Below are 26,349 nucleotides of genomic sequence, written 5' to 3' on the forward strand. Positions count from 1 at the left end.
ACTCACCTACTCTGCAGAGCTGGATTGGCCCCCAGGTTCGACACAAGGACATGAGCCAAGATCTGCAACTGTGCCATCTCACCCGCAGGAGAAGCAAAGCCAGGTAACAGCTGACATCGAGATGCCCCCTACTCCATTGATGTCCAAGGTTGCCTCGTTAGAATTTTCCCCCGTTCAATGGCAGGGGCTCCTCTGGCGCGTAGGGTTCTCAAGTCCACTTCTGGCGGGCAAAAGGACAATAATTGGCAAATCATCAGGCTGCGCGCCTTGCGAGAGTTGGGAAGACGTTGACGCCAAGGAGGCGGCACAGCAGGGTCTCTAATTGCGGCCTCTGGTATCCTGCAACTATGTAATAGGGCTGGGCTGACTGAAGTGACAACTCAATATGCAGAGTGTCATGCACCGCCAGAGGGCGGTTACACTGGAAATACCAAAGTCCCTTTCCGGCGTTCCATCGGTCTTAATGAAGGGCAGCCTGGACGGGAATTTGAAAGCGACAGACCGGGACCCCTGGCTAATTCGCTAACAGGCAACGAGCTGACAACATTAAATTAACCTTGTTTGTGATTGAGAACGTGCCCAAGACTGGATGATGATTCGTGGTATCGCTCTGGGTAATTAATTCCTCAGTCCCACGGAGGCTTGAGGCCAATTACTGCATGCTGCTCTACCTTGTGTTTCTACCTTGAATCCCAGACTCCAGTTTCCCGGGATTGCGTCCTTTGTCTAGCAACGAAGCCTTGTACTCCGTACAACACCAGAAAAAAGCTTCAACTGACTTCGTCGTTGACCGTGGCGATTCCTGGACAGTGACAACCCGCGGTTCTGTCATGATCTGTCCAATCGAGTAAATGGTCTAAATGCACGAAAGCCGCATCTCGGGTCGATCGGCAAAGGATTGGCCCGAAGGTCTTTTGGTACGGACCAGATCGCTCCTCACGTGTGCACATTAGGCAGAACCAAATGGTTCGCGAGTCCGCCACGTCTAGGCTTCATCGAGATAAAAGAGGACGGGAAAAGCTGCTCTAAATGATCGAGATTGTTAATTTTCTCATCAAAGATAGCATGTTGCTCAAATTCCGACCAATTCATATTGTTCTACTCGCCAGTATTTCACTGTGAAAGGCACCCGTGCCCTCACCATGCCCCTGTGCGACCTCTGCCGATCCATCTCTTGGGAAGATCTCCCTCCCTTCCCGAATGACAACTTCATAAAGACGTTGAGCGGCTGCCCGCGATTCCATCACCTGGTATTGAAGAGTTCCCTGATTGAGAAAGATACGCCCATCAAAAGATTCGGCGTCCAGTATCATGCCAGCCTCCAAAGCCTACGCCGAGCCGCTTCTGGCGGCTGCGAGCTCTGTCAGATCATCGAGAACGAAGCCGATGCCCTGATAGAGGAGATCGCAAGCCTTCGCCAGCCAAGACGCGGTGTGATGCAGACCGAGCCTAGTTGGGATATGTGGTTGACGAAGCGCTCGGAGCCCGAAGTCACTGGCGATGGGTTCTGGGTTGTGAATAGAAGCTCTTGGGGGAGTGACAAGTGGCTCGTCCCGATTGCGTCCATCGGCTTCAGTTCCGACGAAGGTGAGCTTCCCTCCACAATCTGTTCAACGCCATTCACTTGGTCCACGTACTAACTTGTGGCTTAGGTGATCCTCGCACTGCTGGTTCCTCTGGTCGTGTGTTGAAAGAAGTCCCAGACGAGACGACACTCCGCCGAGCTGTTGACTGGCTTGAAAAGTGCAACGAACATGACTATTGTAGTACTCGCGGGAAGTCTCCTCTACCAAGTCGTGTACTTGATGTTGGGACCCTGGAGTCCGGTCCCTTCATCAAGCTTGTCGAGCCAGGCGCTGATCTCCACGATCGGTACATTACTCTCAGCTACTGCTGGGGTCAAGGATCAAAGCACTTCACCACAACAAACGAGACGATGCAAGCACGTAAGGAAGGGGTCCCACTGGACTCCTTACCGCAGACCCTCCGAGATGCAGTTTTCATAACTCGAGCCCTCGGAGTCCGGTACCTCTGGATCGACAGTCTCTGTATTTGCCAGGACGACCTCAAAGACTGGGAACGAGAGTCAGGCCAAATGGCCGCGGTCTACTCCAACTCATACCTTACTATCGCGGCCACGAAATCTTCCGACATCAACGGCGGTCTCCTCTCGCCACGAAAGAAAAGGACATACTTGAATCTCCCTCGGGGAAGTGCCAGCGACGAAGACAAGTTCATGCTTGCTTCTGTACTACCTCTCCACAAAGAAATCATCCACGAGTACCACTTGCAAATGAAGGAGGAGCCCCTGACCAGACGAGCTTGGGGGTTCCAGGAACGTGTTCTTGCCCGAAGAATACTGCACTTTGGGAGCGAACAAATGTATTGGGAATGCCTCGAGGGATTCCAAGCCGAAGAAGGTCTCAAACTCCCCCATCGACTGTCCTCCGTCAATCCCGATCCGGAAGTCATCGCCCACGTGGAAATCCGCGCCGAGGAGCAGGCAGAGCTTCACAAAGACTTCAATCGCTCTGCATCCTCTCTCAAGTCTTGGCCTCACCTTTTGTCCGAGTACGGACCCCGGGAGCTGACAAATCCTGCGGACAAGCTGCCTGCATTCTCCGGTGTGGCGAAGACGTTCAGCAAGATACTCGACGAGGAGTATCTGGCGGGACTGTGGCGAGGTTCCTTGATTGAGGGGTTGTGTTGGCAGCCATTGAACTGCAAGCCTGCTTCAGGAGGCTACCGCGCTCCGTCGTGGTCCTGGGCCTCTGTCGATGGTACCCCTGCGACCGGATTCTTGGGGGAGAGTGTACCTCACGCGGAGATCATCGAGACAAAGGTCGAAGTTGATGGCGAGAACCCGTTTGGTCGCGTCAAAGACGGCTGGATCAAGCTCGAGGCCCCGCTCGTCAAGATGGTCGTGTCGGACAACAAAGGCCCGACGGGACACGTACTCCTGAGGACTGAAAAGGGCGAGACCGACTTCTACGCAATGCTGGACACGATTGACCGAGACTATGCTGCTAGTGCGAGTCTTCTCAAGGCAATGGATCTGCATGCTTTGGTTCTGACTTTTACATATGGCACGCCTTTCAATGCTGATCCCGAGCGTAAGGACCCCTGTGCTCAAGCGCTGCTTGTGATTCCTTCGGAGGATCGACCGGGCTGTATGAAGAGGATCGGGATGTTAGTTCAGGATGGAGCAGCCTTTGAGGCAGACTTACTGGCGTCTACGAAGTCTACTGTCACCTTGGTGTGAATTGTGTTAGGGAAGTGAGGATAGGGTATCATCGGTGTATTTCAGCCTGTACGCCGTGCTGTGCTGCTATATCGCTTCCCCCTTACGAAGAAACGTAGTTGACAGAGGTCCCCCCGTGTTTAAATCTTGCTATGGAGACGTCAAGAAGTGCGCCTGGTTGTCTGGTCTCGCCGGCATCGAGTGCCACACGCTTATCTCCACCGTTTTGTTGATCCCTCCCAGTGATGTCGGTTCGATTCCATCGAGACCGATGTTGGAACTTGACGGACCAGCGCTGATGATGTCCTCCTGGGAACTCGTCCGCCTGCCACCGCGAACCTCGACCAGCCTCTCGCTGTGTTGCGTGGCAGCATACCAATCATTCTGCTTCTGATATGATGCAAATCCCCTAAGTGGCGATCGACTTGGTTGTGTTGGGTGATAGACCTGTGTCGTGAAGACGAGTTTAGATGCCAGAATGTCAATGCTACTCAGAATATGTTCGTTAGCAGCAACATGCATTACGTGGGAGTATCGGAGTATTACTCACAACATGACCACAGGGAATAGACATTCTAGTGTATATGCGAAGCGATCAATCTGGCTCGCCGCATTCGTCGCACTCTGGGCCGCAACCTGGAATGAATATGTGACGGCTCGCATGGTTCCAATCAAAGCCAGCGTGGCCACCCGGACTTCAGTGCTTCGCATGAGGTATTTGAACAAGCCTCCCTTCAGAGCTGCCCTCAAGGATGTCGACTTGACTTCAGCAAACGTCTTGAGCAAGAAGAAGGAGCTGATGCACTCAAGGGAAGCTATGAGAACAAAGTAACCGATGTGTAAGTTGTTGACGGTGCTTTGCAAGTTCGTATTACCCCTCAAGATGAATTTGGCGCGTGAGACGGCGATCATGATGCGTATTGATATGATTGAGAGAACCATGATCCAGAACAAGGTATTGAAGATCTTCCAGCCCATGTCCTTTAGAATCCTTCGGAGAAGGACGTAGCTATAGAAGGACAATCCGACTTCTTGAATCTAGGGGCGAGGTTAGTACACGCAGACCATGGCTGAAATCCAACCTTACCATCCAGAATATATCACCAAACACCGAGGCGGCAGCTTTGTTTTTCAGTGAGTACGTCTCATCGTAAAATGCATAGTAGCAAAGCCCGTTGGCGATGGCGCCAGCAGCTGACGATATGATCGGCACCGCGGTAATCTGGGAGAAGGTTGTGATTCCGACGATGAGGAAGCCAAGAATCACGTTGACGGCACCAATGGTACTCAGAATCGACCAGCTCAATTCGAAATATAGCGACAGGAGCGGCGTCGACATGTTGGCGTTACTGGAGCAACTAGATGTCTGCTCGACTGTCGCATGGCGGTTGCGGATGTGCGAGATGGTTCAAGGACCTGTTGTCACGAACGCTTTACGATCAGTCTCGCGCTTAATACTCTCTGCCTGGCAAACCTAGTGGTATCGACCGGCGTTCGACTCGCAAGGTAACTGCTTGAAGTCTTCGGCGGCAGGGTGTCAGAAACATGCAGCCTGGAACTCTCCCTGGCGAATCGCTGGGCAACAAGGCGAATTATTTCGCAATCCGGCAGCTTTCGTGATGTTAAGAGCGTTCGAGACGTACTGATCCTGGTCGACCCTTGTCCCAAACCAATGTGGCCGAAGTCTTTTGTGAAACTCAAGGATGATAGGCTTGGCCTCTGCTTCGATAAAAGCTTTCAGGGTTCAACATCGGAAAGATTCACGGAGAAAGTGCACCTAATTCCAATCCAGTTCTTCGTAACCATGGGACAATGCCCTGTGCTTCCAATCGTCGGAAGAAGGCTGCTCAATTTGCAGCCTGATGTCTATCATGGGTTACATCCGCGGTAATGATTGCCATGTACATGCCTCTTATCCACTTCAGTGATGAAGTTGGCACCTATTTCTACTTCCACTGTCTTTGAAGAGTTGCGAAAGTTCGAGCAGAGTAGCTGCTGCCTTATGAACCGGTGACTGTGACTGGCGGCCGATTGCCCGACGTCCCCAGAGTCGGGTGTTAGAGTTCGAGGCACAACACCTCGGACTCCCCAGAAAGCTTAGAGCACTTCATAACCATGCTCGAACCCCGCTTCCCTCACCGAATATTCGTGCAAGGGGACTTGAGAGAGGGAGGCACCCTGTCCTGCGATCAGCAACTACTGCATGTGTTTACTCCATACATCCGGCCCCGAGACCAATGTCAGGCGGTGGGGAGTTGTTGGTGGCAATTTCTTGTTGCCTACCAAGTGCCAACTTGGTGTTCCATCAAGAGAACGGCGGCACAGACGCCGCACAGGTATCGCAGCAGGGGAACTGAGGATAAACATGACCATGATAACAGAAAGACGCAAGGAAGACGAAAAGACGACGGCCAGCTTACTCTATGAATCCACCTTAGCATTCCTCGGACTTGACTCCGACAATCAAACCGGTCTCCAGAAGGCCCAGCTAACAGCGGGTCTCGGCGGCTCCAAATCTGACCATCCTCCCCAATTTTACTCCGTACATGCACAAACAACAAGTTTCGTTGACAGTGTATACGCAAACTTGATGTACGAATTGGCAAGTTACGGCTCGGGGATTCAGGCGACGAGGAGTTTTCTGATTGTCAGAGACGACAAAACGGATGAATGGCCGTGAAAACACATTACCGCGTAGCATGTGACGAGGGGTCTGAATCGTGTAGATGTACAAAGCCTGTTCGCCAGGGATGGTAAGCTTGACGCTGGTGATAGAATTGAATTTCAGGTCTGCGCCCCATCCCCCACGGAATACGGTCAATGCTGTGGCAACCACCACCGCCTTTTGAGAATTCGACAAGCAAGATGTTGATTGGAGGTGCTCAGAACGAAGGCTCTACGGGACGCGAACAAAGGTTAACACAGCAGCTAGGCAAAGACTTGCCGGGGAGTTCCCACGGCAGTTGCTGCTACTCAACAGGGCCGTTGACGAACATCAAGATTATAATTTCCATGGTATCATTATGTCTCTGACAATAAACTCACATGAAGATACCCAGTTGTGCCACAGGGATCTCCTCCACGTACGTGTGCCCAAGACGCCTGTGCAGAGGCACGGAGGGTATCTTCCATAACCCAATCCGCCCCCTGGTCGCCTGAGCAAACAGCCTTTTTTTTTTTCTTCGTCTACCTGATCCCAAACGCCTTGTTCATGAAAACTGCTTCCTCACTCCATCTTCTAACCTCTCTGGGTTTTCTCGTCCGGGGCTATGTCCTCGCGCTTTGGGCGGCGATGTCGTCAAGTCCGGAAACGCTGTTTTCTGAGCCCATCGAGGGCATGGATTGCTCTGCATCCATGTCATCGAACATCTTCCAGTCGACGTACGATTCTCCATTCATACTATTTGGACACGGCTGGCTGCTCATCTGCATCCCTTCGCCAGGCGCCGAAGCCGACGCGCCCCCTGCTATGCTCGAAGATACCAAGTTTTGCGCCGCGCCGGAAATGTACTCCTCGATGAAGGAGCATCCACAGCTACCGTGTTGGAGCACCATGGTCTTCAACATGAGAATCTCTCCACGGAGCAACGCAGCTTCTTCGTTGAGGTTCTTGTTGATGTTCTCGGCCATCGCCTCCTGACTTTGCAGCTCCTCGACCCCCTTCTGCTTCTTCTTTCGGCACTTGTAAGCTGCCTCCCGGTTTCGTGCGCGGATCTTGTTCTTCTTGGCTTCTGTGCCGCTGCGTTTGTCCCCAGCGTTGATGGTACCGCTCATTGACGTGTTCGAGGCTCGTCGGGGAGTTGCTTTCTCCTGTGTCCCTGCAGCCGTCGTCGATGCAGCAGCATCTCGTCCGTTGTCCTCAGAAAGCCTCGGACGCCCCCTGCGTCGCTTTGGTGATTCTATCGCCTCGACTGGTAAAGATGGCTTCGTTTCGCTTGCGGTATCGAGAATCAGAGGGTCGATTGGTGGGCATTTCGGTGATTTGGTGCTGTCATTCGGCGACACGATGGAGCTGGGTGGTGATGACGATCCCTCTGCCTGATTGCTGACAGGAGAATCTTGCCATGGTTGAGAACCTTGACCTTGTGTTGAGGCCGAAGACTGACGATCTACTTCAAACGGAGGGTTCGCGGCTAGCAGGGCCCGGGGCGAGACGAAAGTCATTCGTAGACTATTGTTGACAAGTGTCTGTTGTGAATGCTGCCGATGCTGTGGTTGTGGTTGACAGTGCTCAAAGCCACTTATAGTCCGGTCTGCACATTGAAGTCAGGATACAAACTGAGGTACTACAGGCATACTTGATGGATAACCCACTTTGTTGAAGCAGGCTCACACCACTTCCGGGAAATGCCATCTCCAACTCTCTTTTGGCTGCAGTGCGACTATAACAGGGGATGGGCAGTGGATGACCAGGGTTGTCTTGACTGGCTGGGCAAGCCTTGGCGGGAGAAAAAAAAAAAAAAAAGCTAAGCAAGCAATGGTGGTATCACGAAGGTGATCCTGGGCAATACCAGTAGAACGTGTATATTAGAGGGGCAACAAGTCTTCGAAGGATATCTGGTGAAAGGGGATAGCATGGAGAAGGCTGGAATTGGCTGAGGACGAGAAACATGACACACGCGCCACGCCAAGGGGCTCGTGAAGAGATCTTGCGATCCTTTTAAAGGAACGCGGCACAACCAACGGAAGACGAGGTGGGTGGGGGGTGGGGAGGCGCCAAAGAGCACGTATTCTTGTCCCCCGGGTCTGATTAGGACAAGCACCTCGTGGCACAGGAACAGCAAGGCTAGACATGGCAGGCCAAGAAGAGTGATCCTGTACGGCGGAACCAGCCGCGGAAACCAGTGCCAGTAGCAAGATCGGCGTGCTGCATTTCGGCTGAGCGGTGCTTCTTGAGAAGCTCGTGGACTAATTGGCGGGGTGGCTTCGGCCAAGCTCAACAAGGTCGAAGAGCAGTGACACACGCCCGCGGCCCAGGGTACTGAGGGTAGAGGGGGAGGGGGAGGGGGCCTTACTGTCACGTAACAGCTGCCGAGGTGCAGAAAGGGATCCTAAGGCGTTTGCCACTATGATAGTAGCGTCTGAAAGTGAATAGGTAATAGTGCCTAGACTCCCGCCCTTCGTGGCTTCACTCGACGTTCTCGGCTATCTATCTCTAGATTTTGTTAGGTGGAGTGGCGGGACGAGGCTTCAACGAGCACCTAGGTGTCGGTCGGGAACTACACTAGGCATGTAGGTTAGTACATAGAAAACACAGGGGGGAGGATGTTTGCCATGTCAACCTGTACGATGACGAAGCGCCAAGGTCCTACACGGTCGCTACGGAGTAGAACCTGCTTTCGTCCTTGAAGCAGGGGGCTTGAAGCAGGGGGGGGCAGGGGGGCAGGGGGTCCTCGGGAGCTTTCCTCCGGGTATGGGGTGGTATCCGTACGAAGTATGGAGTACATGTTGTATGATGTAGGTACTCCGTATCTCAACCAGCGGAGTTTCTTCCGCAGAGCCCTAAACCAATGGACATGTCTCAACGTCTAGTCTTGATCAGAACCATGTTTGGTCGACCGGGAACTGCTTGACTGTGCTTGGCTAAGGTATCTATAGTAATACCTAGCTGGGCCCTTGTACATAAACCACGAATTGATTGCCTACCTTATGATGGAATCTCCCCCTCGTTCTCTGCCCCCATCGAAAGCTTTTCTCGTAGTTTACCGAGTACACGCTCTCACGCTGTCTGTCCATGCTCCAACATTCCCGTCGTATACCCACTGCGTCACTTTGATCCATTCTACCATCCCGAGTCTCCGAGGAAAGACCATTGGACAATTCCAATAGGGAGCAATCAGAAATGTGGCTTGCCTCAAGTGGCGAACCCGCAAGGAAGCGTGTGCCTCGGAGCCCCGGTGGGACGCGACGACGAGCCACATTTTCAACCCCGCGAAGCAGGTCAAACAGGCTTTCATCCTACATGTGCCGTCGCAGCCACGAGCAGGTGAGCATCAAATAACCCTTCAAATCTCTGGGCTGTTGGCGGTTCTCCACCACCGCGTCCATCACTGAGCCGCTTCACTGGAAGACTTTCAAAATGGAAGCCGGGATTTCTTCTCCGGGGCTCCAATCGCAGCGGTCCCCTGAATCAATTGCATTGTGCTCTTTGGAATCCTGGGGGCCCGCATCGTTCTATCTCTGAATTTTTGCCAATCCAATGTGTCTTGGCCCCCAATGAACGGGCCTTTTTGGTGTCCCAGAAGACCTGTGGCCCTGTAAACTCCGATGGAATTCCTGATATCGATTAGAAAGCATCCAATTCTGCTTAGCGGCCATGATTCTGGACCAGCAGCTGACGCTAGTTTAGCGTAGGAGAGAGATCGTCAGATCGTCTTCTCTTGGAAACACACAATCTCCACGGAGCTTTGAAATTTATGTAGGTATGCCCTTGTCCTTCTCAAATTCTTTCCACCCGCGCCGCGCCACCCATGCCCCCTTGCTAGCGATGGTCGAATTTTTGAGTTGTGCTCAGTGAGCTGTCGCACAGTGGAGTTGGAACATCTACCTAGGTACTGCTCTCGCCGTCAATCATGCCATTCCCAGACTCGGGGGCCATAACCTCGTTCAACCTACATACTTGGCCAGCATGCCGATACCCCGATTGTAATCGTGCATCCGCAATGTACTGCAAATCCCCATCGTGCAGTCACAAGGGAAATATCCCAGAGCCGAAGACCTCAGACTCGAACCACATCTGGTCGTCTCTGGCCGGGCCCTTCGGCCTAGTCCGCACAAGTTTCACCCGGATATCAGACTAGTCCCGGAAGTGAGGGGTTGTAAACGTTTCTAGCTTATCCCGCAGTGCTTTTCAAACTTTAATCACACCAAATGGGTTGTTCTTACTTGCGCGAAGGCTGTTTTGCCTGAGCAGTGACGTGCTTGTAGCTGGCGTGCTGGCCCAACACTTGAATGTCTGCCCGCATTCTCTTGGGACACATGCCATGGATAGCACCAAAGCAACGCTCCCCCGCTTGGAAACAAAACATTCCAGTCTCACCAAGCTCCGCTCAACAGTCTGTGTCTTGCTTCAGGAGCTGCAATCCAATGAGAGGGTAAACGAAGCACCTCGGCCTCATGACAAAGTCTTTCACCCATCCCTTCTCACTTCAGACTGTGCTGTTCGCAAACGCCTCAAGGCATTATGCGACTCCACGACTCGCCCATTTTAGACTCTGTGGTGATGCCATCCAGCGTCTGAGCTACGCCGGATACGTGTCCCTCACACTCACTATCCAAGCGATGTTGTGCTAGACAGAAAGTCGACGCAACCAGATTCAGCTATTGATACGGTAGAGACGAACGCCATATTGAGGATGTCCCAATCTAACTTTATGTGCGACGGCTTGCCTGGGCACAGTCGATGTCGCTTTTCTTTTTGCCTTCATCACCAAAAGCAAGCGAATGCCAGTGCTAAATAATACGCTATTCAAGTTGCTTTTCATCGGCATCAAAATCCACAGACTCGTAACAACGGGTTGAACGGCCATCACAACTGAAGTGAGGTCATAAGGAAATGCCACTTAGCTCTAATCATCGTGCCCAGGCCACCCGTATTAAAGCAGCGGCTTCTAAGTGATACTCTTGACACGGCCATCATGTTGGGTCTACTCAGCGATCACTCAAGCCAGGTAGATGTTTGGTTACAACCGGCTTCCTTGACGAGTCAAGGCCTCGACTGCGGTTCAGGCGTAATCTGACTTCACGACGAATAGGAGCTTATGAAAGGAATACGCATTCACGGCTCCTCAACGCTTACACACGTGGGAGATCGCAGACTGGCTTGGTTATATGCTTGATATCAGACTTCGTTGCCTCATGTCGCTTCCATAAGTACATACTTGCCTTGGGGAGGAGGGGGGAACATTAGAAACCTCAGTCGGCGCGGTAGTTTGTCTGTCGTCAGGGAGTGCAAGAATTCGCAGCCAAAGTGAGTATTCAGTGGCTTCGAATGAGACCTCCAATATAAAACGCTTGTCCGCTGTTCTTCATTCAACATCCACAGCCAACCGTACACCCCAATACCAACGCAGATCATACGTGACAGCTTCAAGTCGCACCCTCTCTTCAACTTACGTTAACTTCGGGTACCCTGTTTTGAAGACGTTCTCTGGATCAAATTTTTGCTTGATCTCTCTGAGTCTTGATAGGATGTCCTCGCCGTACGTTGATCCCCAGTCCGTGTCCTTCTGGGGGCCCAGGTTACGATTTCCATATGGAAGCATTTGGCCCTGCTCCGAGAGGGAGTTCACCAGATCATCTGCCCACTTCTTGTACTCTTCATATTCCGCCGCCTGCGCGGTAGTGTCAATGACACCACCAGAAGGAGCTGCTATGCGATGCCTCTTGCGCAGAGGATAGCAGACTGCCGGGTTCGCCTCGATCGCTCGACCATGGGCGGCATGGATGACAGTAGCAGAAGTTGCCTCCGGCGGTGCGTTGTTGCCGAACGCACTGGCTATTCCTGGAGTGAAATATTCGAACATCCTGAGCCGAGGGTACCAGTGAACATTGGTCGGCGAGGGAATCGCGTTGAAAAACGTAAAGTCGTCGACTGTACGTCTAATAAGCGATTGTCCTCTGCAGTGAAGGGTTGGTGTACATACCTTCTGCCACCGTGTTGAGAATGCCAAGAGACTTCATCTTTTCAAAGAAAGCCCATCCTTCTTTCAGATCATCGTTCTCTGCCGTCCAAGCAAACAGCCAAGAAAATACGGGGCCAACACCGGGAAGAGCCATGTGGGTAGCTTCGCCAGTGAAGTTAACGGGCAGATCCTTTTCAAATTCGCCGACCTGATCGTTGGGAAATCCGAGAAAGCCTGCCAAAAAGCCTGTTTGGGAATACACCTTGAGCTGTAGCTCGACTACGACACCAAAGTTGCCGTTGCCAGCCATAAGAGGACGCGTTCGAATGGGGATCTGGCCACGTCGCGATCGGAAAGAGCGAGGTAGTAATCAATGAGATATCAAAACTCTTGTGAATACGATGTGCCTCCCGCAGAATCCAGAAGAAAAGAGCCGTTGTGATACGTCGAGGTCTCGAGCTGTCAAGAAGCATGAGGGGGTAACAGTAGCCTGGGCATTACCGGTAGCTCAATCCGGTGGCCGGTATGACATGCGCCTCGAGATACGCTCAGGACCAATGAGGGGAGCTAAACTGATGAAGTGGTGCTCTCAACTCCTGGATTCATCGCGAGAGTTCGGACGGTGTATATTGGCAATCAGCGGCTTCCACAAGCTTCATGTCGTCTGCGTCGAGCCTGAAAATATTCGACACACCTGTGCTGTCCAAGGAAAGGCAAGTCGACCTCCTGCATAGGTGGCATATGCTTGTGTCTCGAGACCGTGTTCAAGTGCTGGCCCTGGGTATTCCGGCGACGTGCAACACTAGCTTTTCGAAAACTTTGATACCGGCAGAGTCATGGACATTCTCGGTCCAAATGACCTCCTCGAGCTTGGCCTTGGCTTCGGGCCATGTAGGTCCCAGAGAGTCTCGCAGGTTGGCTAACTTTGGCAAAAGCCAACGATCGTCTTCCTCTCCCAATACAGATATAGCACCGATCACAAGACTCCAGGCCAGTAAGAGTTTTGTGGCAGCGCATGTGGATGCTGATATCTCAAAGTTTTTGCATGCTGACCTGAGCTTGGTAGCCAAAGAGGTGAATTGGAATTTGGCTCCTTGTACCTGGAGGAAGAGGGTGGTGATGTAGCTGATCATCCCAAGGCGACCAAACTCGGCCAAGGCATTGTGCGCCGTCGTCTCCGAGTACAACAGACGGTATTGGACGCAAGTCATAAACTCCTGAAACAGATTTGGGTCAATCTTGCGATTGGTGTGGTATAGGGCGGTTGCCAGGCGGGAGAAGTCGTGGAGATCTTGGAAGACGTTGCCCAAGCGGCTATCGGCCGCGTCCAAGACAAGTCGTATGCCTGGAGAACTAGGGCAGATCTCAGAGCCCACAGGGACTTGGCCGAGTATTGGAGAGAAAGCAGGTTCCCAAGAGAAGGTATCCCGGAAGTAGAGCGGTTTCTCGCCAGTGCATAGACTCCAACCAATGTCGACCCTTTACTTTGTCAGACTCTGTACATGATTATCGAGGAATAACACTTACCGACAGATATTGACCTGTAACTGAAGATTGTGAGAAAAGCTCTCGATTTCGCCCCTCAGCTTTACTATCTGACGCATGCCTTGGATATGAGCGGCGGCATTGTCGCGCTGTCCGAAGATTTCGGCCACCATGCACATGGAGACAATGGTGGCGATGGTCGAGTCGGCCAAGGCCATGTCTTGATTTGCAATGTTTTGGTTCAAGAGCTGGAGTGTTTTCCAAATGTGGAAGTTGGTGTGCTTGCTTGCACTCTCTCCTTTAACAGTGTCCTGCATCAGCCCGACCGTGAATAGAATGGAGTGCAGAAACGCAGCATCTGTGAGCAGCCAGTAGAACCACGGAGTCTTGCTCTCGTCGTATTGCAGACACCATTCAATGGGGTACATCGTCTCTTTGACGACGGCGTAGACTATGACTAGATGAGCATGATGACGAATCCAAGGCAAAGGCCAAACTTACATTCGAATAGCATGCCCCGGGAGGCCGCGTCAATATCGTCGGCAAATTGGAACATGTACAGGTCATTGGGTGTGCGGAATACATGCTCGAACCATGCAATCTTGTAGAGTTTCTGCTTTCTCGGCTCTTTAACGAGTGCAGAGAGTGACTTGGGCGCAGGTGGTTCCTCTGGTTCCTCTGGAGGCTGTGGACTAGTCTGGTTGACCCTCTTCGTCGAGCGCTTCTGGCCGCCGCGAGACGGGCGTGTATTCTTGCCTCGCATGACATGGCTGCGGATGAGTTTGCGGTCGTCTGACTTGGGCTTTCCAGACGTGTCTGTGATGACAAAGGCGAAGCCCTTGCTGGCTGCAACGGCGATGTTAGAGTGGATGACCATGGGCAGATGGGTTGGAGATCATACTAGGCCGTTTCTGGTTCACCATCTTCAACCTGCGGGTCTTGGAGGTCCTGTTGCCTCTTTTGGTGAATAATCTAGCTGGGTGCCCTCTCAGGTAATCGATAATAACGTAACAGAGACCGGACGGAGCTAAGATGACAGCCGGATCAAGCTGTGAGATGCTCCTTGGGTTGGGATTAAGATGGGAAGTCCGGCAGATTGGAAGAACTGTTTACCCAAAGGGAAAAACAATCGAGGAAATGGGCAACGGAGCGTTCAAAGGCAACGAAAACCATGCGTAAGACGACCGGATTTACCCTGCAATCTTGCCTTATCCCGACCCAATGCCCCCCCTCACTACGAAAAGGTAAGCCGGCTCGACGACCAAAGTCCTTTCGCCGAGCACTGATTGTTGCCTTCTTCCGGCCTAGCGCCGATCCTTCCGGCCGCTGCCCCGCCTTCTGGCGGCCGCTCCGCCACGTGGTATCCGGCGATGAAGTGGACCAATTCAGTGGTGGAGGGTCCGAACACGCCGTCCTCCCACCGATTGCTTTCCGGTCTTGGACGAGCTCTGTTTCTCGCATTGATTGATGTCCATATTAGGTAACCAGTCGGTCTTCCTTTTCGAGACAGCAATCGATCACCAGGCGTTCACGATGCCTCCACTTCAGCCACCCGTAGCGTTTCGACGCCCCTGCTCTACGGTTCACCCGCATCCAAGACTGCAAAATGCCTTGCATCTCAAGACTGAAGCTGGTCATGCCTCAGACAACTTGATAGCTATATATTCAGTATGCCTTCGACGATGACTTTCAACATGCTGCTCTACACAGATCAATGCAATCAAAGCAACCACAGCAACAGCAACACCAACACCAACAACCAGCTCCTTCTTCGCCCATCACCTCACAAGCCATTATGACGAGCTCACTTGAACTCCCTCCCCTGAACATGGGTCCAGGCAGACTCTTCGTAAACTCCCAGTTCTGTGCCACAGCCCGATCACCACCAAAAGACCTCTCCCTCTCCGGGAAGACGGCCATCGTTTCTGGAGCCAACATCGGTCTGGGCTTCACTGCCGCACGCCAGATGCTCGACCACAATCTCTCATGCCTTATCATCGCCGTTCGATCCGCTGAAAGAGGAGAAGCTGCCGCGAAGACCCTGAGAGCAAGTCATCCCGACGCCACGATCGAGGTCTGGTCTCTAGACATGCTCTCGTACAAGTCCATCCAGGACTTTGCCAACCGCTGTTCCACCTTGCCCCGGATTGACTACGTCATCTTGAACGCCGGCATGGTTCAAGAAGACTTCAGGCTCTCGCCAGCGGGTCATGAGCATGTCTTTCAGGTGAACTACCTGTCGACTGCCCTTCTCACCATCCTTCTTTTGCCAGTCTTGAAGTCTAAGAAGACCTCTGGCCAGCCGAGCAGATTGACAATCGTCAACTCAGGCACTGCCTTTATGGCCAAGTTTCCGGAGCAGGACAAAGTTCCCATGATAGCCGCATTCGACGACGGAAAGGCTTTCAATGCCACCGACCGCTACTCGACGTCGAAGCTCCTGGGTCACCTCTTCATCATCAAGCTCGCCGAACACGTCCGAAGGGAAGATGTCGTCGTAAACCTCGTCGATCCGGGTCTCTGCAAAGGATCAGGACTTCACCGCCACGTCGGTAGTCTCATCAAAACGATAGCGGAAGTGGGAAAGAGCTTGACGGGGAGAACTCTCGATGTCGGGGCGTCTACATACCTTGATGCAGCTGTCGTTAGAGGAGAAGAAACTCACGGAAGCTATCTGATGGACTGGAAAATCTTTCCGTAAGTGCTGACTACCCACGCTCTTTCGTTGATGCTCTCGCTAACGCTCGCTGAAAAAGCTTTGCCAACTTCATCTATACGCCACAGGGCAAGACCGCTCGAGAGCAGTTGTGGGAGGAGACTTTACAAGAATTGGACTTTGCTGGGGTGCGCTCGATCCTTCGCTCCATGCAGTAGGGCTCTCGATAAGGACCTCGCTTCCTTCTGGGCCCTTTTGTCCCGCCAGCCTGGGACTTTGGCATTACCTGGGGCACATGTTGGGTCGTATGCAGAAAGTCTAATTGCTCATTGATGCAGTGGACTCGGATGCAATAGCTCCTGGTGCCAGTCTACCTGCTTTCTTGCCGCGTTTTCCGATTAGGTGTACTGGGTGGGCTTCGCTTAGATATCTCGTATCATCTTTGGTCATCAGTATTCCGGTCTACATAGAGTAATGAGTTAATAGTTTTACTTCCGTACTGATTTGTCAGTTCCAACAACGCCCGCCTGTGAACACCTCGACCAAAGAAAGTCTGTCATCATGTCTAGCGAGTGGTAGCGTTACAATCCAGTGGCGAGCCGGTATGGTGGCAAGCCGTGATCCAGAAGGAGAAGATGAGCACCATGACGTCCTTGTCTCCAAGTCTTCAAGATAAAGACAAATCCCAAGCTGTGATTCATCTACTGAAGTCTCTACCTTCATATCGGATGAACCGCCCGTTACGACGCAAGCAGCCAGGACAGGAAGCCGTAGCGGGTGTGCATATGGAGGCGAAAGCTCACCATAAGGCGCAAGATCGTCGATATACTGCGGCTTCATCGGTACAGTTCACACCATCTTGCACCTTCTCGCAGTCTACGAAAGTCTGGTCTTGGTACCAAAATCCTGCAGCCTGGCCACAGCAAGTCCTTGATTCACATGGTAGCTTATGTCAAGGTGCCTCACCACTTACTCACCAACGGTGTGGCAAAACACCTTCTTAGTTGAGATGGTACGTCGTATCGCTATCACATCTGAAGGGGGCCAGGCTCGGCTTCCCCACAGGTGAGCGAGCTTGCAACTTTGCCAAATCTGTACAATACTCGAAAGAACATTGGCATGGTGACTCGTGAGAACTAGCAAACGATCCTTAGGCCTTGGCGATCTGACCTTTTGGATGGCTCGCGATAGGGTATCACCGGTTGAGTGGCATCACCGAGCTGTCGGATGCGTTTACGCGATGTTTGTCTTCGTCCTGAGATGGCAGTAATATCGCAGCTGAATAGCAGCGGCGTATGGTTCGTCCTCTCGACTTGTACGTAGCTGAGCGATGAAGCGGTACGATGACCTTTTCCGGGCCTGCGCCCGCTGCCAAGGCGCCGCATCATTTGTAAAATAAAATAAAAAGCATCCAACAGACCTCTCTGCAGGCCAAGAACAGCCTGCGCCAGGGGATCGCTGCGAATGATCCTAGAACGAACGACCCTGGTGATTCCGCGCGATGGGTGTCTGTCAACTCTCTAGAATCCAGGCGCAAACGATAGGGGCGATTCTTCAGGTCGCCCAGCGAAACAACTCCCAAGACTTTTCCAAGACGGCAAGATACGCCCATACGAAGCATTGGCATCGCCAAGGAGAAGCCAAGTTGCCGCGAACCGAAGGTTTTTGAAGTGGTTTACGCATCGCGCGTCTTGGAAGAAGCTTCATTCGAGCCTCTCCAACACGGAGGTCCTGGTGAATGTCAAGAATTTCATTTCTCAAGGAAAGTGAAAGTAATTCGTAAATTCCGTTAAATGACGGTTCTGATTACTGGAAAAAAAAAAGCCGTCAGCACCAAAGGCTAAAGGCGAGTCGTTAAGTTGTTCAGCGCCAAGAGGCCATCCCGACCTCACATTCGGATACGGAAGCTTCTTAACAGTCGGCCAGCCATGTACATGACTGACGTTCCCGACCATAAGGATGCGAGCCGTTCGCGAGGATTCATGAGTTGTCCACGGGCTGCCATATCTGCCGCCACGCCGCCAGAGGAGCAAGAAATGGAACCCAAGACATGGCTCGCGATGGCCCAGCGCGGAGTCGCGCCGCACAAACGTCCCTGACGTCTCTTGGCACGCTTGAGAAGGTACTTTGTTTCGAGCACATAATAAATGATAAGGGATCACGCGCCTAGTGCGATAACAGTGGAGGGAATCACACCTTGTCAGGTTGGCCAACAACCCTTGATGCAAAGGCAACGCGGATGTACAGAGTACCCAATCGCAGCGTCGGTTTTTGACCTGCCGAAAGAAGAACAGTGCCGGTCGGGAATCTACCACCCTCGTACGTAGACGACAAAGCAACGGACGGAAAAGCTGTTGGTTTGTTGCGCGTGTACATCTTGAAAATGGCGGGTGGCTTCGTCCCTGCAAGCCAAGACTCCAATGCCACAGGGGAAACGTCGCGGCTGGCCGTGAATTTCGAGGGCTTATCGTAGCTGGCGCGAAAGCATCATGTTCCGGGGGGAGTTCCGCATCGGCGATCCTACCGGCGACCATCTATGATGCTTCTATCGTATCCGATGCAAGTCCGACACCTGTCTGGACTTGAGATGTTAAGTTAACTTGTGGTTGTTAACCATCCCAGTGACCAAGTTCTGCAGAGTAAGTGAGGAGAAAGATAGATCCGTGAGGGCATGTCGAATCCCAGACCACGAAATCGATGGCAATCTGGCCCACAGTGCACGGAATGGCTAGCCAATCCTACTGCAGAACACTGACAGGGATGACTGATAGGACGCGTTGCTTGATCCATCTAATAAGCTGCCGATGTTTGGCGCCAGTCTGGTTCGAGGATGGATGGTGGCCGTCAAAAAGTTCCTCCAGAAGCAGTGTTCTGCGTCCCTCACCCCGCCCACCTGGCTGAAGCTCCGAACACAGATTAATCAACTTGCCACCTTGTGGCTGGTCGGATGATACGACTCCTCTTTGTCCACGTCTTTTGAATGGTCAATTCAGTTGCAAATTCCCCGTCCATCTGGTCGATAAGAGTTGGAGAGACGGGGCTGGGGTGAGGAGAGGGAACAGGGAACAGGGGTTGTCTCCGTGAAGGAGCAGGGCTGCATTTTGGAACGAGGGACAATGACACTATCCTCTGCCTTTCTGAAGCGTCAACCCTGATGTTGTTGTTGTTGAAAAGTCGTGAGGCTCTGATAGCTTCAACGCCTCTTTCTCGGGCTGCAGAGATGGTGTGCAGTTGTGCGGATGGGCGACAAGCTTTCGGGCAAGATCTCTTGAATTTTCTTGCCCTTCTTGATGGCAGGTCTTGGACGTCTTGGAGGCTCTTGGAAGGCCTTGGGGGATGTCGTGAAAGTCTTGGGCAGCGGGCTTGGGAAAAGCTTGGGGGTCTTGGGGGTTCTTGGGAGAGGCACGCCACATCCAGGGTCCTTCGATCATATCCTTCTTGAGCCAGCACCGCGAGCTGCCAAGCGCCTCGAGTCGTCTCTGCCGTCGACTAGCGCGTCAATGGGTGAAGGGATAGCCAGAAAGAGGACCGAGGGCTAATGAGTCGAGTGGCCGTTCCCTCTCAGTCTCTCTCACAACCAGCCATCCACACCATCCAGCCAGAGGATGAATTAACCGTTTTCCACCAACCTTCCGTGCTTCTTCGACGCCGTTTTGACGGTGCCTCCCGCACTCGCCTTGCTGCGGCAAACACCGCTGGAGTGTTGTAGTGTAACGTCGTGGCTTCCGACTAGCTCGTCTCTTCGTGCATTGGTGAGGTGCTTTTGCATTTGCATTGTCGTGCCCGCCAACTGAGCGAAGCGAAGCGGCACAGCAACGTAACCAGTGATAAGCTGTAAGGACTCGAAGCCTATTCGTAGATTCGTACGTAGAGATATGGATAGAGACGTGATCGATTGATCGATTCTCGCTGTCCCTCACAAAGCCAGGCTGAGGGCGATGGGATGCCTCTCCGCTGCGTCTCTCGCCGTGGGCTCGTTTTCCAACCAGCTCACAGACTTTCTTCATTCTTCCGGAGCGGCTCCCTCCCACATGCCAGTCCCACCAAGTATGCTTCTTGGCGGGAGCACAGTAAATGGGTAATACTTTGACACGCGACAGTGCACGGCCAATGCCGAGAGGAATCCCCGGATTGGAATACCTACCTCAGAGTCGGACAGTCAACTTGCCACCGGCATCCCCCCGCCACTGTCATATTGCTTGCTCAGAGCCTGAGATTGGATATCGAGAGGGCAGCATGGATCGAAAGTCTTTGTGCCAACACAGCCAACTCTATTCCTGAGAGACCTCGATCGACATTGCGAGTGAGACACGGCCTGCGCCTCTTTCTGAAGGCGGGTGTGTCGCACCACGATGAAGCCATCGCGATTATGACGGGGGGCGGATTCGCAAAAGACCCAACCACGCCAACGACCAAGACTTCATTGGCAGAACAGTAGACTGGATCTTTGCGAAGGCTGCAGCCGCATTCGCTGACGGTCAAAAAGTCCCCAAAAAGCCCCCCCCCCCCCCCCCCCCGCTATTGATATCTTGGACCTGCCATACTGGATCAAGCCACTCGAGGGGCCCAACTGCTTGGCATCGCCAGCGGAAGCGCACTTGACCTCCTAAATGGGAGTTTTCCTGCGTGTTGGCCGCCTTGCCTGGTCCACGGGAAAGTCCAGCACCAGTAAATGTTGGTGAGCATGTTCTCCGGAGAGGTAGTCAGTCGTGCCAGGTTCCCTCATCTCTGAAGGTCCATCCGCGCTGTGGGTTCCTGGGTGCCGAATGCAACTGGACCCCGGTGGGTGGCCGGGAGGAGGAGTGGGAGGGGGTGGGGTTTCCTTTCCGCCCATCGGACAAGGACTGGGAGACTGGAGTCTGGAGGACACCAAGGGAGAAGAAAGCAGAGAAAAGACGAACTGAGTGGGCATTTTAGCAAGACATCTCAGACGTTTGGTTCGTTCGAAGGAAGTTCCTGTATCCATACGTACCGGGATAAACGCTGTGGATTCTCTCTTACCGGTCTCTCTCATTCTCTCTCTTCCTTCATGTCATCGTCTCACAACCTCTCATCTCATCCTATTCTTTCATTGCAGCAGCCCCCCGGCAGATTGCGCCCAATGCGGATATAGTGCGAATGCAGACCGATCCCTCCTACCGCGTCCTAGAACCTTTGATATCGGTCTTGTCGCAATGCAGAAGGTAGACCTCCTTGTCACAAGGGTTACACTGGGGGCCCTCCGGACGCACAAGCAGAGAGGGAGGGTGACAGGCTGGAGTTCCAGCCCTGAACATGATCATCCCTGTCACCTCAACTCTGGTTCCAGAAAGGGGAAGCTCGACTGGCTCGACTGGCCAGTGCCATCTCGGCCTCCCATCTAGGCGCAAGGGGGATCTCTGCTGTATTCTCGGGATCGTCTCGTGGCGAAACTGGGACCACCGTCGCGTCCGTTCGTTGCCAGGCCGTTGGGAACCCTTGGCTCCACCGTCGATAAGCATCCGCCGGGTGTGACAAGGATGGCCGCCTCGTGGCTCTTGGATATTAAAAGGTCGAGATGTCCTCGGTTCCCTCTACCTGCCTTTCGTCTCTTTCTCGGTCACTGGCAACTTTCCAGCCCAAGCGTCCACGGGTCCACCGAACCAACACTTCTATACCTTACCAAGGTGAAGAACATTGACCCAGTGCAACAAAATGTCCGACATCCGTGAAGAACGGACCCCCGTCCACCAGGGCGGTGTGGTCTCGAACGAGAAGGTCTCGAGCGAGAAGCCTGCTCCTGTAAGTCGGTCTAGATGTCGATGGGCATCACACATCTCTCGATTGATGAACCACATACTGATGCTTTTCCTCAGATCGTCGAAGCCCATCCCGATGGTGCCGATTACAACGAGCACGTTGAGCACGACTTCAACGTCACCGAGGATGATTTGCTCGAGGCCAAGGAGCTCGCCTCGCAGATGTCCCTCGAGGAGGTCCGCGAGATGATGTTCAACGTCCACAAGATCCACGAGAAGGACCCCAACTTCCCCCTCGCCATTATCGAAAAGATTGAGGACTTCCTCCACAACGACGATGTCTTTGAGAACCCCGAGAAGCACGAGACTCTCATTCAGGAGATGAAGCTTGAGGCCGCCCTCATCACCGGTAACTCGCCCTACGCCGAGGTCCGCGCCGTCGTCGATAACCACGACGACCCTACCATGCCCAGTTCGACCCTCCGTGCCTGGGTCATCGGTCTCATCTTCTCTGCTCTGCTCGCCTTCGTCAACCAGCTCTTCTCGGTCCGCTACCCGTCCATCACCATTCTGGCCAACGTTGCTCAGTTGCTCGCCTACCCCCTGGGCAAGCTGTGGGAGAAGTCGCTTCCCGATGTTGGATTCACCGTTGCCGGCCACCGTTACTCGCTGAACCCCGGCCCATTCAACCGCAAGGAGCACATGCTCATCACCATCATGGCCAACGTCGCTTACAACATCCCCTACACCAACTACATCATCTGGACGCAGTGGCTGCCCAAGTTCTTCAACCAGAGCTATGCTTCCAACTTTGGCTACCAGCTCCTCATCTCCTTGTCGACCAACTTCATCGGATATGGTCTCGCGGGTCTCTGCAGAAGATTCCTCGTCTACCCCTCGTACTGTGTGTGGCCGGCATCCCTGGTGACCATTGCCCTAAATTCTGCTTTCCACACCGACAAGAACTCCACCGTCGATGGCCCCTTCAACAGCATCTGGCGCTGGAGCAGACAGAAGTTCTTCTACATCGCCTTTGCCGCCATGTTCGTCTGGTTCTGGTTCCCCAACTACCTGTTCACGGCTCTCTCCACCTTCAGCTGGATGACCTGGATCGCCCCCGAGAACCGCAACCTCGCGACAATCACTGGCTTCAACAGTGGTCTCGGTCTCAACCCGTTCCCTACTTTTGACTGGAACATCCTGTTGTACGACAACACCGACCCTCTCATGGTCCCCTTCTTCTCCACCTTCAACAAGTTCCTCGGCACCTTCTTCTCCATGTTCGTCGTGTTGGCTGTTTGGTACACCAACACCTACAACACTGGATACCTGCCCATCAACTCCAACAAGGTCTACGATCACTTTGGCGCCCTGTACAACGTCTCCCGCGCCGTCAACGAGCACGGTCTGTTCGACAAGGAGGCGTACGAGGCGTACTCTCCCCCCTTCTTGGGCGCTGCCAACGTCATGATCTACATGTTCTTCTTCGCCATCTACACCGCCACAATCACCTACGCCGCTCTCTACCACCGTCACGAGATTGCTCTTGGCTTCAAGGCTTTGATTGGCAGCTTCAGGAAGAACAGCGACACTGAGAAGGACCAGGTCCTTGATGTCCACAGCCGTCTGATGAAGGCGTACCCCGAGGTCCCCGAATGGCACTACCTCACCGTCCTCGTCATCGCCATTGCGTTGGGCTGTGCTGGTATCGCTGGCTGGCCCACGTACACCACCGTCGGTGTCGTCTTCTACGGTATCATCCTCTGCATGATCTTCGTCGTGCCGGTCGGCATCATCAAGGCCATGACGGGTATCGAGGTCACCCTGAACGTGCTCGCTGAGTTCATCGGTGGTTCCTGGGTTGAGGGTAACGCCCTGGCCATGAACTACTTCAAGTCCTTCGGCTACGTCACCTGCGCCCACGCCGTCTGGTTCTCCAACGACTTGAAGCTCGCCCACTACGTCAAGATTCCCCCTCGCCACACCTTCTGGGCTCAGATCGTCGCCACTTTCGTGTCCACCCTCGTCTGTCTCGCCGTCCTGAAGTTCCAGATGTTCAGCATCCCGGGTATCTGCACCGAGGACGCCAAGTTCAAGATGACCTGCCCCGGTATCAACACCTTCTTCACCGCCTCCGTCCTTTGGGGAACTGTCGGTCCCAAGAAGATTTGGGGTGCTGGCGGCCAGTACACTGCCACCCTCCTAGGCTTCCCCCTCGGTGTTGCCATCGTTCTCTTCTTCTGGAGCTTGAACAAGTTCTTCCCCAAGTGGAAGTGGGTTCGCCAGATTCACCCCGTCGCCATCATGTATGGAGGTCTCGTCTGGGCTCCCTACAACATGTCCTTCGTCTGGCCCTCCGTCCCCATTGCCTACTTCTCCTGGGTCTACCTCAAGAGCCGCTTCTTGGGTCTGTGGTCCAAGGTTAGTTGCACCCTCTGCCATCAATCCCTGCGTTTCGATGCTAATACTCACTTTCAGTACAACTTCGTTCTCTCTGCCGCTTTCTCCTGCGGTATCGCCATCTCCTCCATCATCATGTTCTTCGGCCTTCAATGGCAGGACATCGAGGTCGACTGGTGGGGCAACTCAGTCGTACGTTTTTTCCCGACTCCCAACTTGATCCAAAAGAAATCATGCTAACGTCACTCTCCTCACAGGTCAGCCAGGGTTGCGAAGGCACGGCCTGCCGTCTGCTTACTCTTGCAGAGGGCGAGTACTTCGGTCCTCGCATCGGAGACTTCCACTAGATGTGGAATCTTCTTTCGTGTAGCACAACCAACATGTGCTTGTGGGGGTTTTTTGGGGGGGTTTTTTTTTTCGAATTTCAGCGCATGTATGATGTGATGAAAAGAACGTGGTGACTAGAGACATCGCATCTAGAAGCGGTGTTATAATCAGCGGATGTAACGATTTGAAGGATGAAGAAATACCCAACCATTCATTTATGACTTAGTGGAAGAATGCTATACCCCCATTGAGCAAGCTCAGTCTCGTCTTTCCCATATCCTTTTGAATTTCGTGTCATGTGTCTTGGGATGAAGGCCTGTTCGGTCATTCTGATCCCTCGCAACCGTTTCGCTGTTGCGTCTAGAATACGCGTCAGATCCGGCAACATTGACCGTTGGTTGAACCCATGAGAAGTTGGCCTCGTTTGGTGCGGTTGAACCCCGCTGAACACGGCTTTTCGTGGCCAGCTCTTATTTAGTTGCTCTTACCTCTCTTTAGGGCCGTATATAACGAAAATTAACCAACGCCGATGCCGCGGGGTCGGCAATCGCTCGGTACCGGGCCGGCGTGGCTATGCTAAGAAAAGAAAGCCTCATTGGGTCGCTAAGATGAGACCACTATCAATCTAGGATCGTGTTGATAAAGCTCCAGGTCTGAACTTGGAGTTTGTCGACTTTGACGACTGGTCTCTCGAACTGCTGAAGGATGCTGCTGTTGGTGGTAGTGCTCCAGATGAACGGGGTTAACCGAAGTCCCGGCTCTACGTGTGTCAGCAAGGACTCGTTACGCTGGGTTTTTCGTATCAGTCTTACATTGTTCTAGGCTGAAATTGGATCGAAGCACAAGTACACGTACTCGTGAAGAGTCGCTGTACACGAAGAAAGGGAGAGCGGGATACCAGACTTTTCTCCGGTACCCTAGGCCATTCTCCGTGGAATGACAACGAAGGAGTCAACTGGGTTCGTGAAACAGCAAACGCTCCGGCTGGAGGAACTTCGATTTTATGCTCTGCCTTCCATACCTACCTACGGAGGACACCGCGGCTTACGACACTCTCTTCATACGTCGTACTCCAGGATCGAGTCTAAGCAGGTTTGTTGCCGTCTAGTTAGGCACAGGATCGGCTGAAGGATCTTCGTTGAACAGATTTAGGGGATTCGGAGTATTCCTTGAAGTCTTGGATGCTCCTCTTCCGGTTCAGTAAAAGCAGTTGTCGATGCGTCGCTTCCTAATGACAGAACCCGAGATCGACGAAGGCGCGAGGCAGACATCGGCCATCAGCTGTAGTAATAGAAGAAGACAACAAAACCATTATCTCAAAGAGTCAGCCTATCCAAGACAAGCCAATCTCGTAGTTGAATAAGGTTATTTGCACAACCAATCAAGAAGCCGACTGTCGGCGTTTTAGGACCAACATTCGTCCGGCTTACATGGGCGTCTTGGTTGCCGACTGACTCACCGGGCGACGACCGAGCTGTCAGCATCTTGAACTTGAGTTGCCAGATTTTACGCCCTGTCATCTCAAACGCATGTCTTTGTTTCTCTTTGCACGACTTTGATTGTCGGATCTGCTCCGGTTCGGCGAGGGGAATGAGGTCTATCGTTTGGTGCCTTGGGCAGGCTGCGCGACGGACTTCACCAGCCCGAGCAGGTCAACGACGCTTGCTGCCAGGATGCCAAGGCTTTGTGGATGTGTGCTTATTCTTCTTATCATCTCGAGCCATATGACCATGTCTTGGCGGTACTTTGTTGAAAAGGTAAGCACCAGTTGAAGTCGTCCGAGCCAGATAACGATCGAGGGAGACGGGACGTTGAACGCACGTGGGCACTCTGAGGTTTTCGTTCGGCTACAAGTATGGCCCGAACAAGCTAAATCTGAGGTGGACTTTCTACTTGATG

The 26,349-nt window shown here is 53.0% G+C and overlaps 9 protein-coding genes across 9 annotated transcripts; 3 read left to right on the top strand and 6 right to left on the bottom strand.

Annotated features, from left to right (window-relative positions):
- Positions 1 to 1,142: 1,142 nt before the first annotated feature.
- BDP81DRAFT_400335 (heterokaryon incompatibility protein-domain-containing protein) lies at positions 1,143 to 3,262 on the top strand (the record flags this gene model as incomplete). Its single annotated transcript, XM_060588674.1, has 2 exons — positions 1,143 to 1,587; positions 1,653 to 3,262. 2 exons carry the CDS (start codon positions 1,143 to 1,145, stop codon positions 3,260 to 3,262), a joined length of 2,055 nt encoding a protein of 684 aa, XP_060438359.1.
- Positions 3,263 to 3,391: 129 nt separating this feature from the next.
- BDP81DRAFT_334597 (uncharacterized protein) lies at positions 3,392 to 4,580 on the bottom strand (the record flags this gene model as incomplete). Its single annotated transcript, XM_060585775.1, has 3 exons — positions 3,392 to 3,728; positions 3,792 to 4,279; positions 4,329 to 4,580. The coding sequence occupies 3 exons, from the start codon at positions 4,578 to 4,580 to the stop codon at positions 3,392 to 3,394; spliced, it is 1,077 nt and encodes a 358-aa protein (XP_060438360.1).
- Positions 4,581 to 6,391: 1,811 nt separating this feature from the next.
- BDP81DRAFT_152502 (uncharacterized protein) lies at positions 6,392 to 7,681 on the bottom strand. The gene is made up of 2 exons (XM_060581911.1): positions 7,556 to 7,681; positions 6,392 to 7,494 (listed from the first exon to the last, which is right to left on the bottom strand). The coding sequence occupies exons 1-2, from the start codon at positions 7,593 to 7,595 to the stop codon at positions 6,509 to 6,511; spliced, it is 1,026 nt and encodes a 341-aa protein (XP_060438361.1). The 5' UTR covers positions 7,596 to 7,681; the 3' UTR covers positions 6,392 to 6,508.
- Positions 7,682 to 8,905: 1,224 nt separating this feature from the next.
- Positions 8,906 to 9,447, bottom strand: BDP81DRAFT_441557 (uncharacterized protein). The gene has a single exon (XM_060591604.1). The coding sequence runs from the start codon at positions 9,196 to 9,198 to the stop codon at positions 8,944 to 8,946; it is 255 nt and encodes an 84-aa protein (XP_060438362.1). The 5' UTR covers positions 9,199 to 9,447; the 3' UTR covers positions 8,906 to 8,943.
- A 1,614-nt stretch (positions 9,448 to 11,061) lies between these two features.
- Positions 11,062 to 12,402, bottom strand: BDP81DRAFT_152519 (uncharacterized protein). Its single transcript, XM_060581913.1, has 2 exons — positions 11,887 to 12,402; positions 11,062 to 11,834 (listed from the first exon to the last, which is right to left on the bottom strand). The coding sequence occupies exons 1-2, from the start codon at positions 12,173 to 12,175 to the stop codon at positions 11,353 to 11,355; spliced, it is 771 nt and encodes a 256-aa protein (XP_060438363.1). The 5' UTR covers positions 12,176 to 12,402; the 3' UTR covers positions 11,062 to 11,352.
- Positions 12,403 to 14,434, bottom strand: BDP81DRAFT_152518 (uncharacterized protein). Its single transcript, XM_060581912.1, has 4 exons — positions 14,252 to 14,434; positions 13,852 to 14,196; positions 13,393 to 13,801; positions 12,403 to 13,344 (listed from the first exon to the last, which is right to left on the bottom strand). The coding sequence occupies exons 1-4, from the start codon at positions 14,271 to 14,273 to the stop codon at positions 12,630 to 12,632; spliced, it is 1,491 nt and encodes a 496-aa protein (XP_060438364.1). The 5' UTR covers positions 14,274 to 14,434; the 3' UTR covers positions 12,403 to 12,629.
- A 711-nt stretch (positions 14,435 to 15,145) lies between these two features.
- On the top strand, positions 15,146 to 16,224 carry BDP81DRAFT_334456 (short-chain dehydrogenase; the record flags this gene model as incomplete). The annotated part of the gene is made up of 2 exons (XM_060585766.1): positions 15,146 to 16,047; positions 16,107 to 16,224. 2 exons carry the CDS (start codon positions 15,146 to 15,148, stop codon positions 16,222 to 16,224), a joined length of 1,020 nt encoding a protein of 339 aa, XP_060438365.1.
- A 1,354-nt stretch (positions 16,225 to 17,578) lies between these two features.
- BDP81DRAFT_152540 (uncharacterized protein) lies at positions 17,579 to 18,850 on the bottom strand. The gene has a single exon (XM_060581914.1). It carries the CDS (start codon positions 18,538 to 18,540, stop codon positions 17,764 to 17,766), a length of 777 nt encoding a protein of 258 aa, XP_060438366.1. The 5' UTR covers positions 18,541 to 18,850; the 3' UTR covers positions 17,579 to 17,763.
- Positions 18,851 to 21,589: 2,739 nt separating this feature from the next.
- On the top strand, positions 21,590 to 24,715 carry BDP81DRAFT_152572 (OPT oligopeptide transporter). Its single transcript, XM_060581915.1, has 4 exons — positions 21,590 to 21,766; positions 21,841 to 24,144; positions 24,202 to 24,315; positions 24,381 to 24,715. Exons 1-4 carry the CDS (start codon positions 21,680 to 21,682, stop codon positions 24,468 to 24,470), a joined length of 2,595 nt encoding a protein of 864 aa, XP_060438367.1. The 5' UTR covers positions 21,590 to 21,679; the 3' UTR covers positions 24,471 to 24,715.
- The last annotated feature ends 1,634 nt before the right edge of the window (positions 24,716 to 26,349 follow it).

Source organism: Colletotrichum phormii (genome assembly GCF_030913505.1).
Source record: "Colletotrichum phormii strain CBS 102054 chromosome Unknown BDP81scaffold_36, whole genome shotgun sequence".
Classification (NCBI taxonomy): Eukaryota; Fungi; Ascomycota; class Sordariomycetes; order Glomerellales; family Glomerellaceae; genus Colletotrichum; species Colletotrichum phormii.